Source organism: Pyrgilauda ruficollis, unplaced genomic scaffold (assembly GCF_017590135.1).
Source record: "Pyrgilauda ruficollis isolate IOZ18807 unplaced genomic scaffold, ASM1759013v1 scaffold54, whole genome shotgun sequence".
Lineage (NCBI taxonomy): Eukaryota > Metazoa > Chordata > Aves > Passeriformes > Passeridae > Pyrgilauda > Pyrgilauda ruficollis.
The window spans coordinates 4861034-4876196 of record NW_024527044.1 but is presented as its reverse complement, the minus strand read 5'-3'; the positions used below and the strand labels follow the sequence as shown (position 1 = coordinate 4876196).

Sequence of the window (15163 nt, the reverse complement as noted above, 5' to 3'; positions counted from 1 at the left end):
CGGAAAAGCCGCGGGGCCGGCGGCCGCTCCGCCCCGGAAAAGTCCCTCTCAGGCGGCAGCGCGGCGGATCCCGGTCCCGCGAAGATGGTGCGGAAACTCAAGTACCACGAGCAGAAGCTGCTGCGGCGGCTGGACCTGGTGAACTGGGAGGCGTCGAGCGGGAACTTGGCGGAGGTGCGGGCGCTGCGGCGGTACCGGGTGGGCCGGCGGGAGGACTACGTGCAGTACAAGGCGCTGGCCCGCGCCGTGCGCGCCCTGGCCCGGCGGCTCCGCGACCTGGGCCCGGCCAGCGCCGCCTTCCGCGCCCGCTGCGCCGCCGCGCTGCTGGAGAAGCTGCACGGGCTGGGGCTGGTGAACAGCCGGCAGTCGCTGGCCGTCTGCGAGAGCCTCTCGGCCGCCGCCTTCTGCCGCCGGCGCCTGCCCTGCCTGCTGGTGAAGCTGCGCATGGCGCAGAACCTGCGCCACGCCGTCACCTTCGTGGAGCAGGGGCACGTCCGCGTGGGGCCCGAGGTGGTGACAGACCCCGCGCTCCTCGTGCCCCGCGCCGTCGAGGACTTCATCACCTGGGTGGACGCGTCGCGCCTGCGGCAGAAGGTGCTCGACTACAACCAGGAGCGTGACGACTTCGACCTGGCCGCCTAGGGCTGCCCTGCTGCCCTGCTCACAGGACACGCACACCGATAAGACCACGGCGATGCCACCACGGGACAGTCACACACCTGCAAAGGGAGCCAGAAGGAAGCTGTGTGCTTCCAGTGTCGCACTGACCTGCTCCTGGCTCCCTTTCACAGCTAATGGTTCCATTCATCCATGCAGAGGAACAACCTTTACACATACATTGCTTCGAGAATACATCCAGTGGCCCAGCTTCATCGCTGTCTCCAGCGTGCTCAGCTCCATCATCATCCCTGGCATGATGTCCTGGTTGCCAGTGGCCCAGCTTCATTGCTGTCTCCAGGCATTCCCAGCTTCACTGTCAGCCCAGCAGCTCAGCTCCATCATCATCCCCAATGTTTCCAACTCCATCATCATCCTTGGCATGATGTCCTGGTTCAGGGCAAATTTTCCTTCTCCCCCACTCTTCGCTCTCAGATCTAGTTTTAAAGGTGCAGAACTTATTTCTGGGCTAAAGAGACAGATGGGGCTACCAGCATCACCCCAGGACACATCTCAGCTCCATCATCATCCCCAGCATGCCCAGCTCCCTCATCCTTAAATGTGCATCTCCATCATCCTTACATCCCATAAAAGAAAAGTGCTTGGAAAAGTCTTTGCCCAGTCACAGGAGAGGATTTAGGTCAGCCTCAAGTGCTTGGCAGCTCAATAGCTGCTGGAAGGGGTTTTAAGCCAAGCCAAGTGGTTGTTTTAAGACTGAGTTTAGCTGCTTCACTGCTCTTTGTGCAAGAGGTTGTCCTGGCTCCTCCTTCAGCTGCTGAATGCACAGCAATCAGAATTACTTCTGGAAGGGTTTCCTGTGATATCAAGGAACAAGGAGGGGATTTCTGGGGATAAGCATTAAACAAGAAGGCCAAATACCGCGTTTCTGGAACTGTTAAAAGTTTTAGCCAAAAATGGAATTAAAAACAAAACAAAAACCAAAAAACTTTGTCATGTGAAGTTGTGAAGGGTAGTTTGATGCTTTGAGTTGTGTCTTTGATGTGTGGGGTTCCAGATGACCATTATGCATCATTTATGATCCATCATAAATGGATCGAACTGGGGAGGTGTTGGAGCAAAAGCTGATCTTACATAACTGCAGATTTGGGGGAACTTTTGCATAAAGCACATTAGCCAGGGGCTGTTAGGAACTTTGTTCCCTTTTGATGAAAAAAAGCAAAAAAAAAAAAACCAAAAATAAAACTATTGGGTTTTTTTAGTTGGTGAAGAAATGTGTGGACTGCTTTATGATATAGTTTCTCTCAGTTTATTCTGATTTTTAGATGGTCCAGTAAGCCCTGGTTGCCACCTTTCAGAACTTTTTTTAAATTTAAGTTTTTATGTAACTTATGTGAGTCTGGTTTTATTTTAATAGCTAGAAGGCTATTACTGAGTTGTAATGTGTTTATCCTAGGAATGCTTTCTTTCCCTTACCTATGAAAGGATTTGGCAGTAGGTTTAGGAGCAGAGCTGTGACTGTCCATCCCAAATCCAAAGAGCTGGAGTGCAGCTACTGTCAAAGCTCTGGATGTGGATGCCTTAGTGTGGCTTTTTTGAAACAGAAGAAGTGTTCAGGTGAGGTATGTTTTGGAGGCATTGCATGACCACAATATGTCACCAAATATTATGTCAAGTTTTTGTAAGACAAACAATGTTTACATTTCTTCCCAGTCTCATAAGCCAGCTGTATTAAGCAGAACAAATATTAAAGCAGTAATAGATATTAAGAAAAGGACACTAAATGGCTGGATAAACCATTTGCCTACTACTGCTGTTTGTACTTGAATTTATTTCAGTAACCATAACCTCAACAACATCTTAACCGCTTTCTTAAGAGTGTGCATCTTGCTTATGGTAAGAAATGCAGACTGAAAAAAAGTTTCACACCTGAAACCTGACTTTTAAACACCTTCCCAGCTTCCCTTTCCTCTAGAACAGGTGCAGGTTAAAACAGTTCTGCTGTGCTTTACTCTTTTGGGGGAATTTAAGTAACAGCACAGTGACTGTGCAGGGCATTTTACTACTGAGATGCTAAACTCCTGCTCTGCCCAGTGTGTCCAGCCCTTGGAGGAACTGCAGAAAAGGAAATATCAAACCTCCAGCCTGTCAGCCTCTGCAGTTCACATCATCAGACCATTCCTTTTGTATGAAACCTGCTTTTTATCATTCATCTGCACACCTTCAGCATCTGTAGCAGAAGAGAAATAATCCTGTAGACTGTTAAATTAAGCAGGGGAATTGATTTCCCTAGAAATATGTGGGATAACAGCATCCATGACCCCTGCTCTCCTCCTGTGGTACTGGAAATCAAATTCTTAGTTCTCTGAGAAATCGGGCTCCGTGTTTTAAGTCTGGAATTTCTTAACTGTGCTGGTTGTACAGTAGCAGAGACCTGAGATGAGTGTCCTGCTCCTCAGTTTTTAGCAGCTGGTGTCCTTGCACATCCCTGACCAGAGCTGGGTACACTTTAAGTACAATAAACAGACAAAATGGAAGTTCCAGCAGCACAGCCACATTCCTGCTGGTGATTACAACCAGGGAAATGATGGCTTCCTCATGTTCCATTGTGCTTTTGCCTTTAGTTCCTGGGTTTGCGTTTGTTTTCCAGAGCTGACATGCTGTGGCCACTGCTGGCTCGTTCCTGCAGCAGTTCTGGAGCTGGGGATTGAAAGGCCACAGGAAGTAGCTCCGACAGCCTTTCCCAACACTTGGATAAACATAGAGGCTTTTGTTAAATTCCAAGGCTGATCCAATGTCAGTAAAATTTGCACAGCTGCCATGGGCCTGTGTGAACTGGCATGAGGATATGATCCAACATTGCCCTTTTTTGGGCCAGGTCCTTCAAACTCTCCCCTCCAGTGCTCTGGGGACTTGCAGCAGAACTTATGCATGTGAGAGTAACAGGATGGGGTCCTGGGTGTCACTGTACTTCTTCCCTGTACCTTCTGAAGTGGGCTTGATGTTCCTCAGGCGCCCCAACATCTCCATGGGTCTTGTGGGAAGTTGCTGCTGCAGGACAGAGGAGGGTGGTGCTGGTGATGGGGCAAACTCACTCCATCCCTGACAAAACTTGGTCACTGCCACCTCCATATGTGCCTGTCCCAGGAGCTGGGGGGTGCAGGGGCACCAGCTTCTCCAGAAAGGGAGAACAGGGCTGCAGAGGGGTCTGGGAAGTGCAAAAGCCATTGGCAAACAACGAGCAGTTTCCAGGCAGGAGCTCTCACATGGATAGTGGGCAGCAGGAGAGGAGGTTTTACCAGGGCCTTTGGTTTTAGGTTTGAGGGGGTTATTTTTTTCTCTTTTTTTCCCCTTTTATTTTTTTCTTTTTTCTTTTTTTTTTCTCCTGACCTTGGCTTTCCTTTTATTTGAAGACTGCCAAAGCAGAGAAGCTGAGGCTGAGGAATGTGGGGGAGCTGAAGGAAGGAGTCCTTCACACTGACGCCTTTTGTGCTGCAATGTGTAAAAGGCTGAGGCTGTCACTGAAATGCAAATGTGGCTTTTCACTGATCTAAGCTCCATTTTTTTCCCAGTAAACAAGAATGCTGCATGTTTTAAAGGCTGCTTCCATCCGACGTTTTGGTGTGGCTTAAGTGCTGACCTCAGTTAATCACTGACAGCACATCACCATGAGCCTTGGGGCTCAGGAAGGATGGTACATCCCCCTTCTCAAGATGGGAAATGGAGACTGAGAAACAAAGTGGAATTGGGCAATTCTCATGTTTTTGAGTGGTGGTCCTATATCCTGGTCAGGGCCTTCTAACCTTGCTGAAGAGCACTTCCCCATGCTCATCTCTGCAGCACTCCCCAGTAAGAAACCCCATAGCAGATGGAAGTCTCACTGTCCCCTTTTTGAGCTCTGAATAATGTTTTAAATACATCCCCTGACCACAGATCTGACCCTGGAGATTGAACCAAAGAGCCATTTCTCATCACCAGGGCTTGGGATCACCTTAGTCCCTATCCCAGAAGCCAAAACACTTCAATATTCACTGGGTCTGGGGGATTATTATCTTAAGAGTTATGTCAGCATTTACGTGAGAGCCCCAGCTCTTGTCCCTGCTTTTAAATACACCATTTTTGGCAGTGAAGCATCTTTTCTGACCCACTGCTTGCTGGTCTGCAGCAGGACTTTGTAGTGGGAAGCCTGCCTGCTGGGAACCATCCCCTCTCACTTCTCTGCAAGTACAACAGCCTCTTCCTCCCTCGTATCAGCTGATTTTGAAGACAGAAAGTATTTTGCACCCAGCAGGCAGAGAAAGGGGAGGCAACCCATTAATGAGAGATGGAGATCTGAGCATGTCCCATTCCTCCTGAAGCTGCAGTTAGGGGATCCTATGTGTCCGCAGCAGGGTTTCACCACAGTTTGATCCCACATGTCCCCAGCAGTAAATCACAGTTTCTGGGCTGCTGTGAACACGTCAGTGGGGTTGGTGCCCAGGCAGCACCACCACCCTCGATCCCGATCATTATTTACAACATGTATTTATCAAACCAAATATTCAGCGGAGCCACCACCTGCAGCTCCTGGAGAGGCTGGGATGGTTGTGTCACAGGGTAAAGTGCAGGCAGGCTGTCCCGGCGGGTCCGTGTGGCTGACATGGCAGTCCTCGACTTGTCCCTTGTACCCGAGCTTGGACTTGAAACATACCAGGGCTTGAGCTTGAAACACACCAGAGGAGCCACGTCCTAAAACCACCTTCTCTCCACACCAGCTCCAAGAGCAGCTGGGGTGCAGGGTCCCATGCACATATCGGGATGCTGGGTTTGGAGAAGGTGAATGCTGGTGCTGGAAGAGCACTCAAAGCTCCTACACCTTGTCCCACTCAGCTTCCCTGAAGAATTTAGGTGGGGAAGGAACGCTGGAAGTCACCTAATCCAAACCCCTGCTCAAAGCAGGGCACACATGGGGCTGCCTCAGGTCTGCATGTCTCAATGCTGGACACCTGAAGCACAGTTTAATAATTCTCGCTGTGAATTATCTTTTCCATCTAGTCGGAGTTTTCCCTGCTGCAGCCTGGGACTGCTGCATCCCATCCCCATGCTGGACACAGCCGTGCTTGAGGTGGGATTTATTTCCCTGAATGCTGTCCACACACGGACAGGCAAAGGGACATGTCCCCCGTTACCCCTGTCACCCCGTTACCCGAAGTGAATCTCACCCTTCCACAGGGACACACAGGGATTTGGGGCTGGATAAGGGGCTGGAAGGAAGGAAGGAGGGAAGCCGAGGTGCGCGATCCCTCGAGGGCTGGGAACAGGGAGTGCGAGCAGTGAAGCTGCCTGAGGTGCTGCGCACAAATTACTCAACTCCTTAAAATTCCCCTCACGTCACCATTGCTCCTCCCGTGCTCCCCCCAATCCTTTTTTTGCTCTTTGCAGGCCTTCACGTACCTGTTGTGCGGTGTCCTGGCTGCCCCCTGCTCCCGTCCCGCCGTCCAGAGGAGCAGGATGTCCCCTCTGGCCACCCACGGCCCTCCGGAGCCGCCGAGCAGCGGCTGCTCCCTCAGGAGGCGGCCTCTGTCGCAGGCACAGCGACTGCCGGGCTCTCCCCGAAGGGGAGGGACCAAACTCTGCCTTAGTTTTCAGCTGAGACAATCTTTCTGGGAGAAATCTTCCCTGGGCCTGGAAAACAAGTTTCTGGCATGGAGCCATCCCCAACACAGCCTGCGCGTCCCAGCGGAGCCCGCGGCCGCCGAGGTGCTGGGCAGTGCCCCGGTACGGCAGGGACACGGTCATGTGTGGGCTCCTTGTCTGTGAGCTCTGGATCTCCCGGCAGGGGCTGGGTCAAGCAGCAGGAACCCCACGAGAAAATTCCCCCGGATGCGTTGCAACACCCCGTGGAGGAGCTGCAATGCCTGTGGCCGGGTGAGCGGCGGGGGACGGCGCTTTGGCTCAAGGCTGTGCTGTAAAAATACAAATCTTTTCCTCTGTCCTTATGAGAAGGGGATAACCGCAGTCTAGGGAGGCAGATCCCACTTTTGGGTATGACATCTGGGGTGGCTGAAGGGGATTTAGCACAGGTCCCTGCTTGTGGGGCAGATCTGTGCTCACCCCCCTTTGCATAGTCCTGGCATTTGCCCCCTCAGTAATGCTGAATTCAGGGAATTCACCTGAAGAACAGTAATAAAATATTAATTTTGTGAGAGATCAACAGCTGTGAAATGCCCCATGAGCTTCAAGGCTAGCATATGGAGGCAGCAGGGGAGGAGGGGAGGTAGAATTTGGCTTGGCTTAAATTGCTTATGAAGTTGCCCCTGTGGGCTGTCCCCTTGGAGAGCTGCTGAGCTCCTGCTTTGGGATGAGCAGCTTCCCTTCCCTTTGGGTGTGGGTATGAGCTGAAGCTGGAAAAGAATAAGAAAGTTGTATGAAAAGGTCCAAGATTTTTTTTTCCTGTACTTTTGTCCAGTTCTCATTTCAGTGATGGGCTGGATGCATTAACATTTGACATTTTCAGGATAGATTTCATGTAGTTGAAATGTGTTGGAGAACAAGTCAGAATATCTCTTTTTAATCTAAAGGAACAGGTTCTTCAAGGTTAGTGAGAGACAATTAGGAGGAGGAAGCAGTACACAGATGGTTAGAGTAACAGAGATCCCATGATACTTTTTTGGCCCACTAGGGGCTCCAAAATTTATTTTTCTTTTTAATATATTCAGATTTTTCCAGATGTGCAGGAGTCAAACTCAGTAGAAGACAGATATGGGATTTTGGATCTTATCTACACAGTCCAGCCATCCAGGTGTGAAACAGGCTATGAATCTTAGTTTAGGACCATTCGTCCTTGCCCTATCATCTCTTTTAATAAGCTTAATTATTATTACCCCTTATATAATTTTCACCACAAAACATCAGAGGATGCTTGCATAAATGTTTCTGTCATTGCAACAGAATGCTACCACTAAGAGACCTGCAGCACTGGCAAGGGAGGAGCCTGTTCCCATGGTTAGTGAGCACAACAAACCCGTGGCAAATGTTCAATGTAGCTTTAGCTACAAGTTCTTTATATAAAGAACTGCACTTTGCTGCAGATTTCTGCGTCTACAGACCAAAAGTCACCATCAGTCTGTGATCACTGGTTTGAAGATAAATTTTTTTCCCCCTGCCATTCCTTTTTCCTTATTTTTGGACAAATCTTGTTTTCTCATGGTGCCCGTCTCATTTTTAATCCAGGTGCTGCTTGATCTATTGAAGCTGCTGAGAGGAGCTGACCCATCGGTGAGCACCCACTGAACAACCATGCCTCTGTTAGCAGGTGCCTTCCTGAAGAGTGCAGCATGACAGAGCTCCATGAAGCCGTGGCTGTGGGCGACTATGACCTGGTGAAAAAGATTTTGAAGGCAGGGCGCTGCGACCCAAACCAGAAGGATGTCGACTGGCATGACAGGACCCCCCTGCACTGGGCTGCTGCCAAAGGTAAAGGCACCCCCAGCTCTGCTGCCTCTGTGAATGGACATCATAAAAGGTGATGCTGATCACCTGTAACTTTATCTAGGCTGGCAAAATCTCAGCTTGTATTTGGTAATTTTGTCCCTAATGAGCAAAAAAAAAGGTTAAATTTCCATTTAAATGGGAACTTTGCCGACAAAATAGTTTATGGGACTGCTGTTGAAATTATTTTTAGCTTTTTTCTTCCATCACACAACAATTTGCAATTTACATGATGTACACATAGGGAATGGCTGCTTTTCCCCCCCTTACTTTTCTAAGAGATGACTCCATGGGTTTATTTCTCATGTACACCTGTGGGAAAGAGCAGGAAGTCAAACCCACTGTATTTACACCATGTATTTATCAAACCAAATAGAAAAAAATAATAACTGTGTTTTTACATTGCTCTTTATATTCCACCTCTTGAATGAACAATGCAGGACCAGAGCTGTTTGCAGCTCCCATTTGGTCCTTCACCTTCAGAAGTGTCTGGTAAACTCAAATATGCCTTTACAGCCCAAAAAAGAGATGATGCAACAATAAATAATGTATAATTGTACACAGTGTAAAATGGGAAACTAGACCTCTACTCCTCTGTGACACAGTGTTTGTTGGGATCTCATGTCGTCATATCTGTCTTTGCTCAGAAATCAAGTGTGTGATTTCCTGTTTTACACTTAAGATCATGTTTTTGTTTTGTCCTGATGGATTATTAGGCATTTAAACATCAGCAAAGGGGACTGAGCCGCTTAACAAAAATGAGTGAGAAGCTGACAGAGTCTAGATGTGATTTGGAATAGTCTAGCTCAGTCAAGGCAGTGTGAAGTGGTGTAGAAATAACTTTTTTTGCTTCTTTAAGCAATTCCACTAGTTAGAAAAATGTGAAGTTGAATGAAAAAAGCAGTAGTTTCTCTACCTGCTATCCAAAAAAACTTTGTTTTAGTAAAGCTGTTCACAGATTTTTCCATTCTCAATGTTTAAATTTTATTTTGCAATTGAACTAAAAACCAAAATGAAGCAATGAAATAGCCAATTGGTCGATGACTAATTGACATGTGCTGTTCAGAAATTAGAAAGCTTTTTGATTTGGTTGTTTTTGTTGTAAATTTCTTCTGGAAACAATCTGGGAGTTTGGGAGAAAATAACCAACATTTTCTATTCAGTATCACTGATATGATAAACCAGATAGTCAGGTGGGTGAAATCCTTGTCTGAGGGAATTATGACCAGCTGTGTGTCTAGTTTGGGAGAAAATAACCAGCATTTTCTATGCTGGTTAGCATATCAGTATCACTGATATGATAAACCAAATAGTCAGGTGGGTGAAATCCTTGTCTGAGGGAATTATGACCAGCTGTGTGTGACCACCCTCTGCATCCTGAAGGTATAAATTCTAAAGCATCTTCTCTCCCGGTTTTGCTGCGCGCTGCCAGGGCGGCCGGACCTGGTCATGCTCCTGGTGGATCACGGTGCCCGGCACTGCCTGCGGAGCGATGTGGGCTGGACCGCGGCTCACTTCGCTGCCGAGGCGGGGAAGCTGCCGGTGCTCCGCGCCCTTCACTCCCTGCACGCTGCTATGGATGCCGCCGACCTCTTCGGAGACACTCCACGGAGGCTCGCGGAGATCTACGGACACCGGGAGTGCTCCAAATTCTTGGAAAAGTGAGTGGTGGTGGCAGGTCTTGCTGCGGCTGCGGTGAAAATTAACCTCACTGCTCCACAAAGGACCAGAACACACACAGTGCGTTACTTACTTTCCCACCCAAAGCCTGCTAAAGCCCTGACACACAAGCTGTAGTGGATGAGCAAACACGGGCCTGTCACGGGGAAGCCGTGAGAAGACATTCTTTTATTCCCCTGCCTCCTGCGGTTTCCCTTAGTATGTTTTCAAAATCGTTACCACTTCATGACATCACTGTTTTTGTAAGGATGTTGCAGAGCCGTTATTAAGCAACAGAAATGAAAGCAACAACTGACAAGTGTTAACCCCTTACAGTGGTGAATAGCAAATACACGGGTTGAGTTGTTTAGGAACAGCCCTTGGCAGTTGTGTGTGTTTGTGTGTGTATATATATTTATATGTATATCATTTGGCTTTCTTATAGTAAAGAAAAAAAGCCACCCTGTTTTTTACATAATCTCTGTAAATTAGACCATTTAATAGCATGATCATATAGTACTTCCAAATTTTGGGAAAATCCATGCTGTCTTAATTGCTTACAGTTAACACTATGGCAGTGCATGCCATAAGAAATATGCTTTTTAATGATTCCCAATTACCATTCCTGTTTTTCAGCTGTTGGCTTGACTCACAGGTATTTTCATCCTTGCAAAGGTGTTTCCCTGGATCAGAATGCTTTACTGCAGAAGTTTGAACTGTGTCCCATCCTGTATCTCTCTAAAGGAGTGGGACAGATCACCAGAGGTCAACCAGATTGTTCAGTGCAAGCCACAGTCCCAACACTGCTTTAATTTGATACACTGCCCACAAAAAATATACTGCCAGACCCTGGAGTGCTGAGAGCTCCCAAAGGTGTTTTCTGCCTGGGTTTTTCTGTAACTTTACAGTCCCATCATCATCCTTCACTGGCATCTCTTTTACCACTTCCACATTCTCAAGACTGCTTTGGTACCATGAATATCCTGTATTTTTTTAATAGACATTTATCCAACTCAAAGTCTCTAACTTGCCAGTGCAGCACGTAAGCTGCCAAGTTCAAAATCAGGCATGGTGACAGGCAAATATCTGAGGAGGCCACTGCCTCACAAATGCCACTTTTCATTAATCCATATAAACTTTTCTGTAGGTACTGCTGTCCTTCTGCTGTACTTCTACAGCTTGGTTCCTGCTGAAATGCCCCATGCCCACCTTTTATCTTGACACATGAGAGTCCTTCCATAAGAAAATACAACCAAACTGCAGAATTCCCCTGTAAGAGCCCAGAAAACTTTGTAGCAGAGGCACAAGCTCTGGTTTCCAAGCTCTGGCTGTTGGAAGCTGCTGATAGCTTTGCATTTTAACTGCCCACCCAAACACAGAATAATAGAATGGTTGGAAGAGACGTTAAAGCTCATCTCATTCCAATCCCTTACCATGGACAGGGACCCCTTCCACTAGACCACGATCATATAGTACTTCCAATCAAGTACTTCATCTCATTCCAATCCCTTACCATGGACAGGGATCCCTTCCACTAGACCAGATTGCTCAAAGCCCTTTCTGCTGTGATGGAGCTGAACACCCAGAGTGGGGCATCCAGACCATCTTAGAGCTAAAGCCTTTTTGGTTTTGGAACTGACATGCTGTCATCTCCCACTATTCACCACTTTCCTTCCACACAGATGTATCCGCTCTTCTTATTCTCAGACCTTCAGTTTAAAGGCATTTAGGCAGCCAGCAGCTGATAATGAAGCTTTGAAAATTAGATTTTTTTACTACCTAGCCAATATCTAGGTAGTAAAGCTCAGATATGAGAATGGGGCATTGTCTTCCAGTAGAGATTCTCTTTATACTCTTCTCAGCTCTTGGCATACTTAGTTTCTATACCAGAACAGGTAAATATTATCTAACCTAGAGGGTGAAAGTCTGCAGACTTCTTCCCCTTAGATGAAAAACTTATAGCAATTACTTGCCTATTCAATGCTGTCCATTTTGCACTAATCTCACCAGTAATTCCTGCCAAGTCTGTAGCATTTGCTGTGCTCTGGATGTGCTCCAGAGCCATGGGAGTGAGCTGACAGCAGGGGTAGGGGAATTGCCTGGATGATGCCAAAGGGCAATGCCTGTGGCAGGCAGAGGTGCCTGGGAGAATCATTGACAGATTGATTGACAGAATGATTGACATCCTGGTCTGAGACATGTTAGCAACAGCCTATGGTGACTGAGGTCAGCTGATGAAGGGCTTTCTGTGGTGAATGACTGATTTAAGGTGGAAAACTTTTCTTTCAGAACCGCATGCTGGCCTGACTCACCCCACAGGTGCATGGCTCAGCATGGCTGGGAGATTTAATGACGAGGAAGATGCTTCAAATGCCCACTCTAGAACATTTTATAATACACTGAAAGCTTGTACAATCACCTCATGGCTATAACCCAGCCTGTGGGCAGCCAAGAGTTTATCACTGAAGCTCAGGAATGCTTTTTAAAAACAGCCACTATAATTTATGACCACAGTGGATGCTTTCACCTTCACACACTGGTGTCACATCAGCAAACTTGGAGTAAACTAGGAGGAACGGTTGTCACTTGTAGTGTAATTTCGATTACAGTCTGCTCCTTCAGATGTGCAGAAGGTCCCAGAGGTGATGTCCAGGGTCAGGCAGTGCCAAAGGGTACAGGGCAGTACTGTGTGTGGTGCAGACAGAGAAATAAGAGTGTGCTTGCACAAAATGCTGCACAGCACAGAGCAGCTCTGCTCTCCACTCAGTGGTGTGTGTGGGATATAAATATGAGGAACATTTTGTTACACACCCTCCCTGTCAGTTTTGGATATTTGTCTGTCACGCAAAAAGAGAGAAAAGGCAATTTTTAAAACCATCTGAGGGTCTGCACCAACTGCAGGGCTGATGTGCATATCTACACAGATCTATGAGCATCCAAATCCTTCCTGAATCCAAATTCAGCCCACTCTAGCACCATGTGACCCTTGCATGCTGTTTGTTGGTCCCCAGGTGTTGCCAGCTGCATGAACTACCTGCCTCCCTGGGCTGGGCCACTGAATTATGCTGAGGACTGCACCCACATGGAAATATTACATGTATCAACATGGAAATATTATTAACATGCAAATATTAGGAATATTCCGCTGCTGAGTATCAGTTCCACTCATGGAGGTTTGCATGAACATGCAAAAGTTAGGAAACAGCTGCTTTCAAAACAGCTGCTTCTGAATAGCAAATGCATATTTTGCATTAGATTTGGTTTGCTTGAGAAGAGCTTTACTCTTGATGTTATGAAACCTGCCAAGAATGGCACAGAGACCCTCAGCCCGTGTCTGCTGCCAGCCTCTCTGCAAAGTGCCAGCTGTTGAAATTGTACCAAAGGGTCCTGCTATCTAAGAGTAGGGCATGTATATACTCATGTGTAAACAAACAAATAAATAAATAAATGTTTATATTTAAAAATTTATAGGAAAAGGTTTCTTGCCCTTGGGAGCAGATACTTAATAGAAGACAATAGGGTAGTTCAGTTGGAAGGGACCTACTGCTAGTCCTGTGGCCTGACTACTTCAGGACTGACCAGAATTTAAAGCACCTTATGAAGGGCATTTTCCAAATGCCTCTTAAACACCAGCAGCCATGGGGCATCAACCACCACTGTCAAACATAGGCTCTGTGGAGACCTTAGAGCACCTTTCAGTACCTGAAGAGAGCCTACAAGAGAGCTGCAGAGGGACTTTGGACAAGGGCATGGACAAGGGGGAATGGCCTGGGTAGGTAGAATTAGATATATTAGGGATAAATTATTGACTGTGAGGGTGGTCAGGCCCTGGCACAGGTTGCCCAGAGAAGCTGTGGCTGCCCCATCCCTGGAAGTGTTCAAGGCCAGGCTGGGTGGGGCTTTGAGCAGCCTGGTCTAGGGGAAGGTGTCCCTGTCCATGGCAGAAGGTATGGAATGAGATAATGTCCCTTCCAACTGAAACCATTCTGTGATTCTATGACATAGAAAGCCCACATGATGAGATCCATCAGTATGGAGCTGCTGGCTTTGCTCTGTGCTGTCAGCTAGAACAGCATTGCACTCATGTGACAGAAATGCTCTATTACAAAAAAAAGGATTTTTCCTGATATTGGATGGTGTTTCTGACAGAGATTCCTGAATCCTGAGTGCCTACAAAATCAGAGCCCTGCAGGAAGAGGAAAGAGTTTGTCTTCTCTTGTGGAAGATTTACACTTGGAATGTCCATGTCTGGATCCAGGCAGTGCTGGGTCCCAGGGTTCCCTGTGAGGGGAGGTTGGGGCTGCACCACGCTGGGCACACTGTGGTGTTTCCTCAAGTGTTGGTGGCATCAGGGTTTTGACCAGACCAGACCAGACCAGGGTTTTTGCCAGACAGTGACACAACCCCTGACCCTGTAGATGGGCTCGTGTGAACAGAGATGTGTGTGTGTGCTGTGCTCACTCTTGGTTTCTCTCCCAGAGCAGAGGTGGAGAGCAGGAACTACCGCAGGAAAGCTGCACTGAAAAAAATCCCCTTAGACCAGAGAGATGAAGACTGGGAACTCAAGAAAGAAGAGCTTAAGAAAAATCCACCATGTTTTTGGGAGAAGTGTACGGCCTCTATTCTAAAGAAAAATGGGGGAAAAAAGGGGAAGCAGTAGTGTGCCCTGCCTGTCTGGGGCCTCTGAGTGCTTGCAATGCAGAGCAAAGGCACTGGCAGACCTCAGGTGGATCTGCAGTGTGATATTTGGGTGAAGGGAAGAAGCAGAAGGCTACAAGAGTGCATCCTTAGAGATATACTGTAAACAATCTCCTTAAGAGCCAGAAGTGCATCGGCCTCTCTATGTGTTTCTATGTATCGGATCTCAAAAATAAAAACAACTGAAGAATATGTTTAAATATACCAATATTGTAAATCACTGCAATGTTTAGAGTTACTGCAATGGAGCAGTTACACATATTGCCAGGGAAAAAAGTAGTCTTGATCCTACCTGATTCACAAAAGCCTCTGGGACTATGATTCTGCTGTCTCTGCTGATGTCTATGGCCTTTGCATCTTTGCTTCTATCACTGAGTCAACCAGGAGGCTCTACATGGACTTGTAGCCTCTGGTGATGCCTGTCTCTTTTCTTGGATGTGGGATGTACTTGCTTTTTCTGGATGAAGCTGAGATACTAATGTTGAGCTTTCACTGGACACATGGATCCAACAGCCTGAATCTTCCATTCCTGGCCCAGCAAAAGGGAAAATGTGCTCCTTCCTTGCTGCTTTCAGACAGCTGTGACTACCAAGGGTATTGGAGCACTGCCTTTTTTTTAGCATTGTCCCCAGACACATTTATGTTTCTGCAAATAGGAATGGTGCACAACTGGTCCCAAGTTCTGCTTCTGCTCATTAACAGTATCCATGGCAAAAGCATT

At 47.4% G+C, this 15163-nt stretch overlaps 2 protein-coding genes across 5 annotated transcripts; both read left to right on the top strand.

Moving 5' to 3' along the window:
- The first annotated feature begins 18 nt into the window (after positions 1–18).
- On the top strand, positions 19–909 carry IMP3 (IMP U3 small nucleolar ribonucleoprotein 3). The gene has a single exon (XM_041480865.1). The coding sequence runs from the start codon at positions 85–87 to the stop codon at positions 640–642; it is 558 nt and encodes a 185-aa protein (XP_041336799.1). The 5' UTR covers positions 19–84; the 3' UTR covers positions 643–909.
- Positions 910–6054: 5145 nt separating this feature from the next.
- ANKRD66 (ankyrin repeat domain 66) lies at positions 6055–14634 on the top strand. Of its 4 annotated transcripts, none has more exons than XM_041480861.1 (4): positions 6055–6522; positions 7910–8070; positions 9518–9746; positions 14224–14634. In XM_041480861.1, the coding sequence occupies exons 1-4, from the start codon at positions 6392–6394 to the stop codon at positions 14402–14404; spliced, it is 702 nt and encodes a 233-aa protein (XP_041336795.1). In that variant the 5' UTR covers positions 6055–6391; the 3' UTR covers positions 14405–14634. The 4 variants fall into 4 exon arrangements, with proteins under 4 accessions (XP_041336795.1, XP_041336794.1, XP_041336796.1 ...); XM_041480860.1 differs by having other exon boundaries at positions 7907–8070; XM_041480862.1 differs by having other exon boundaries at positions 6418–6522; positions 7828–8070.
- Positions 14635–15163: the final 529 nt, after the last annotated feature.

Excerpts from the sequence above, each read along its gene's own strand:
- IMP3 (XM_041480865.1), top strand. The coding sequence starts at position 85 with ATGGTGCGGAAACTCAAGTACCACGAGCAGAAGCTGCTGCGGCGGCTG.
- ANKRD66 (XM_041480860.1), top strand. The coding sequence starts at position 6,392 with ATGTGTGGGCTCCTTGTCTGTGAGCTCTGGATCTCCCGGCAGGGGCTG. Across the intron at positions 6,523-7,906 it reads GCTGCAATGCCTGTGGCCGG|CAGGTGCCTTCCTGAAGAGT; the intron begins GTGAGCGGCGGG and ends TGCCTCTGTTAG. Across the intron at positions 8,071-9,517 it reads GCACTGGGCTGCTGCCAAAG|GGCGGCCGGACCTGGTCATG; the intron begins GTAAAGGCACCC and ends GCGCGCTGCCAG.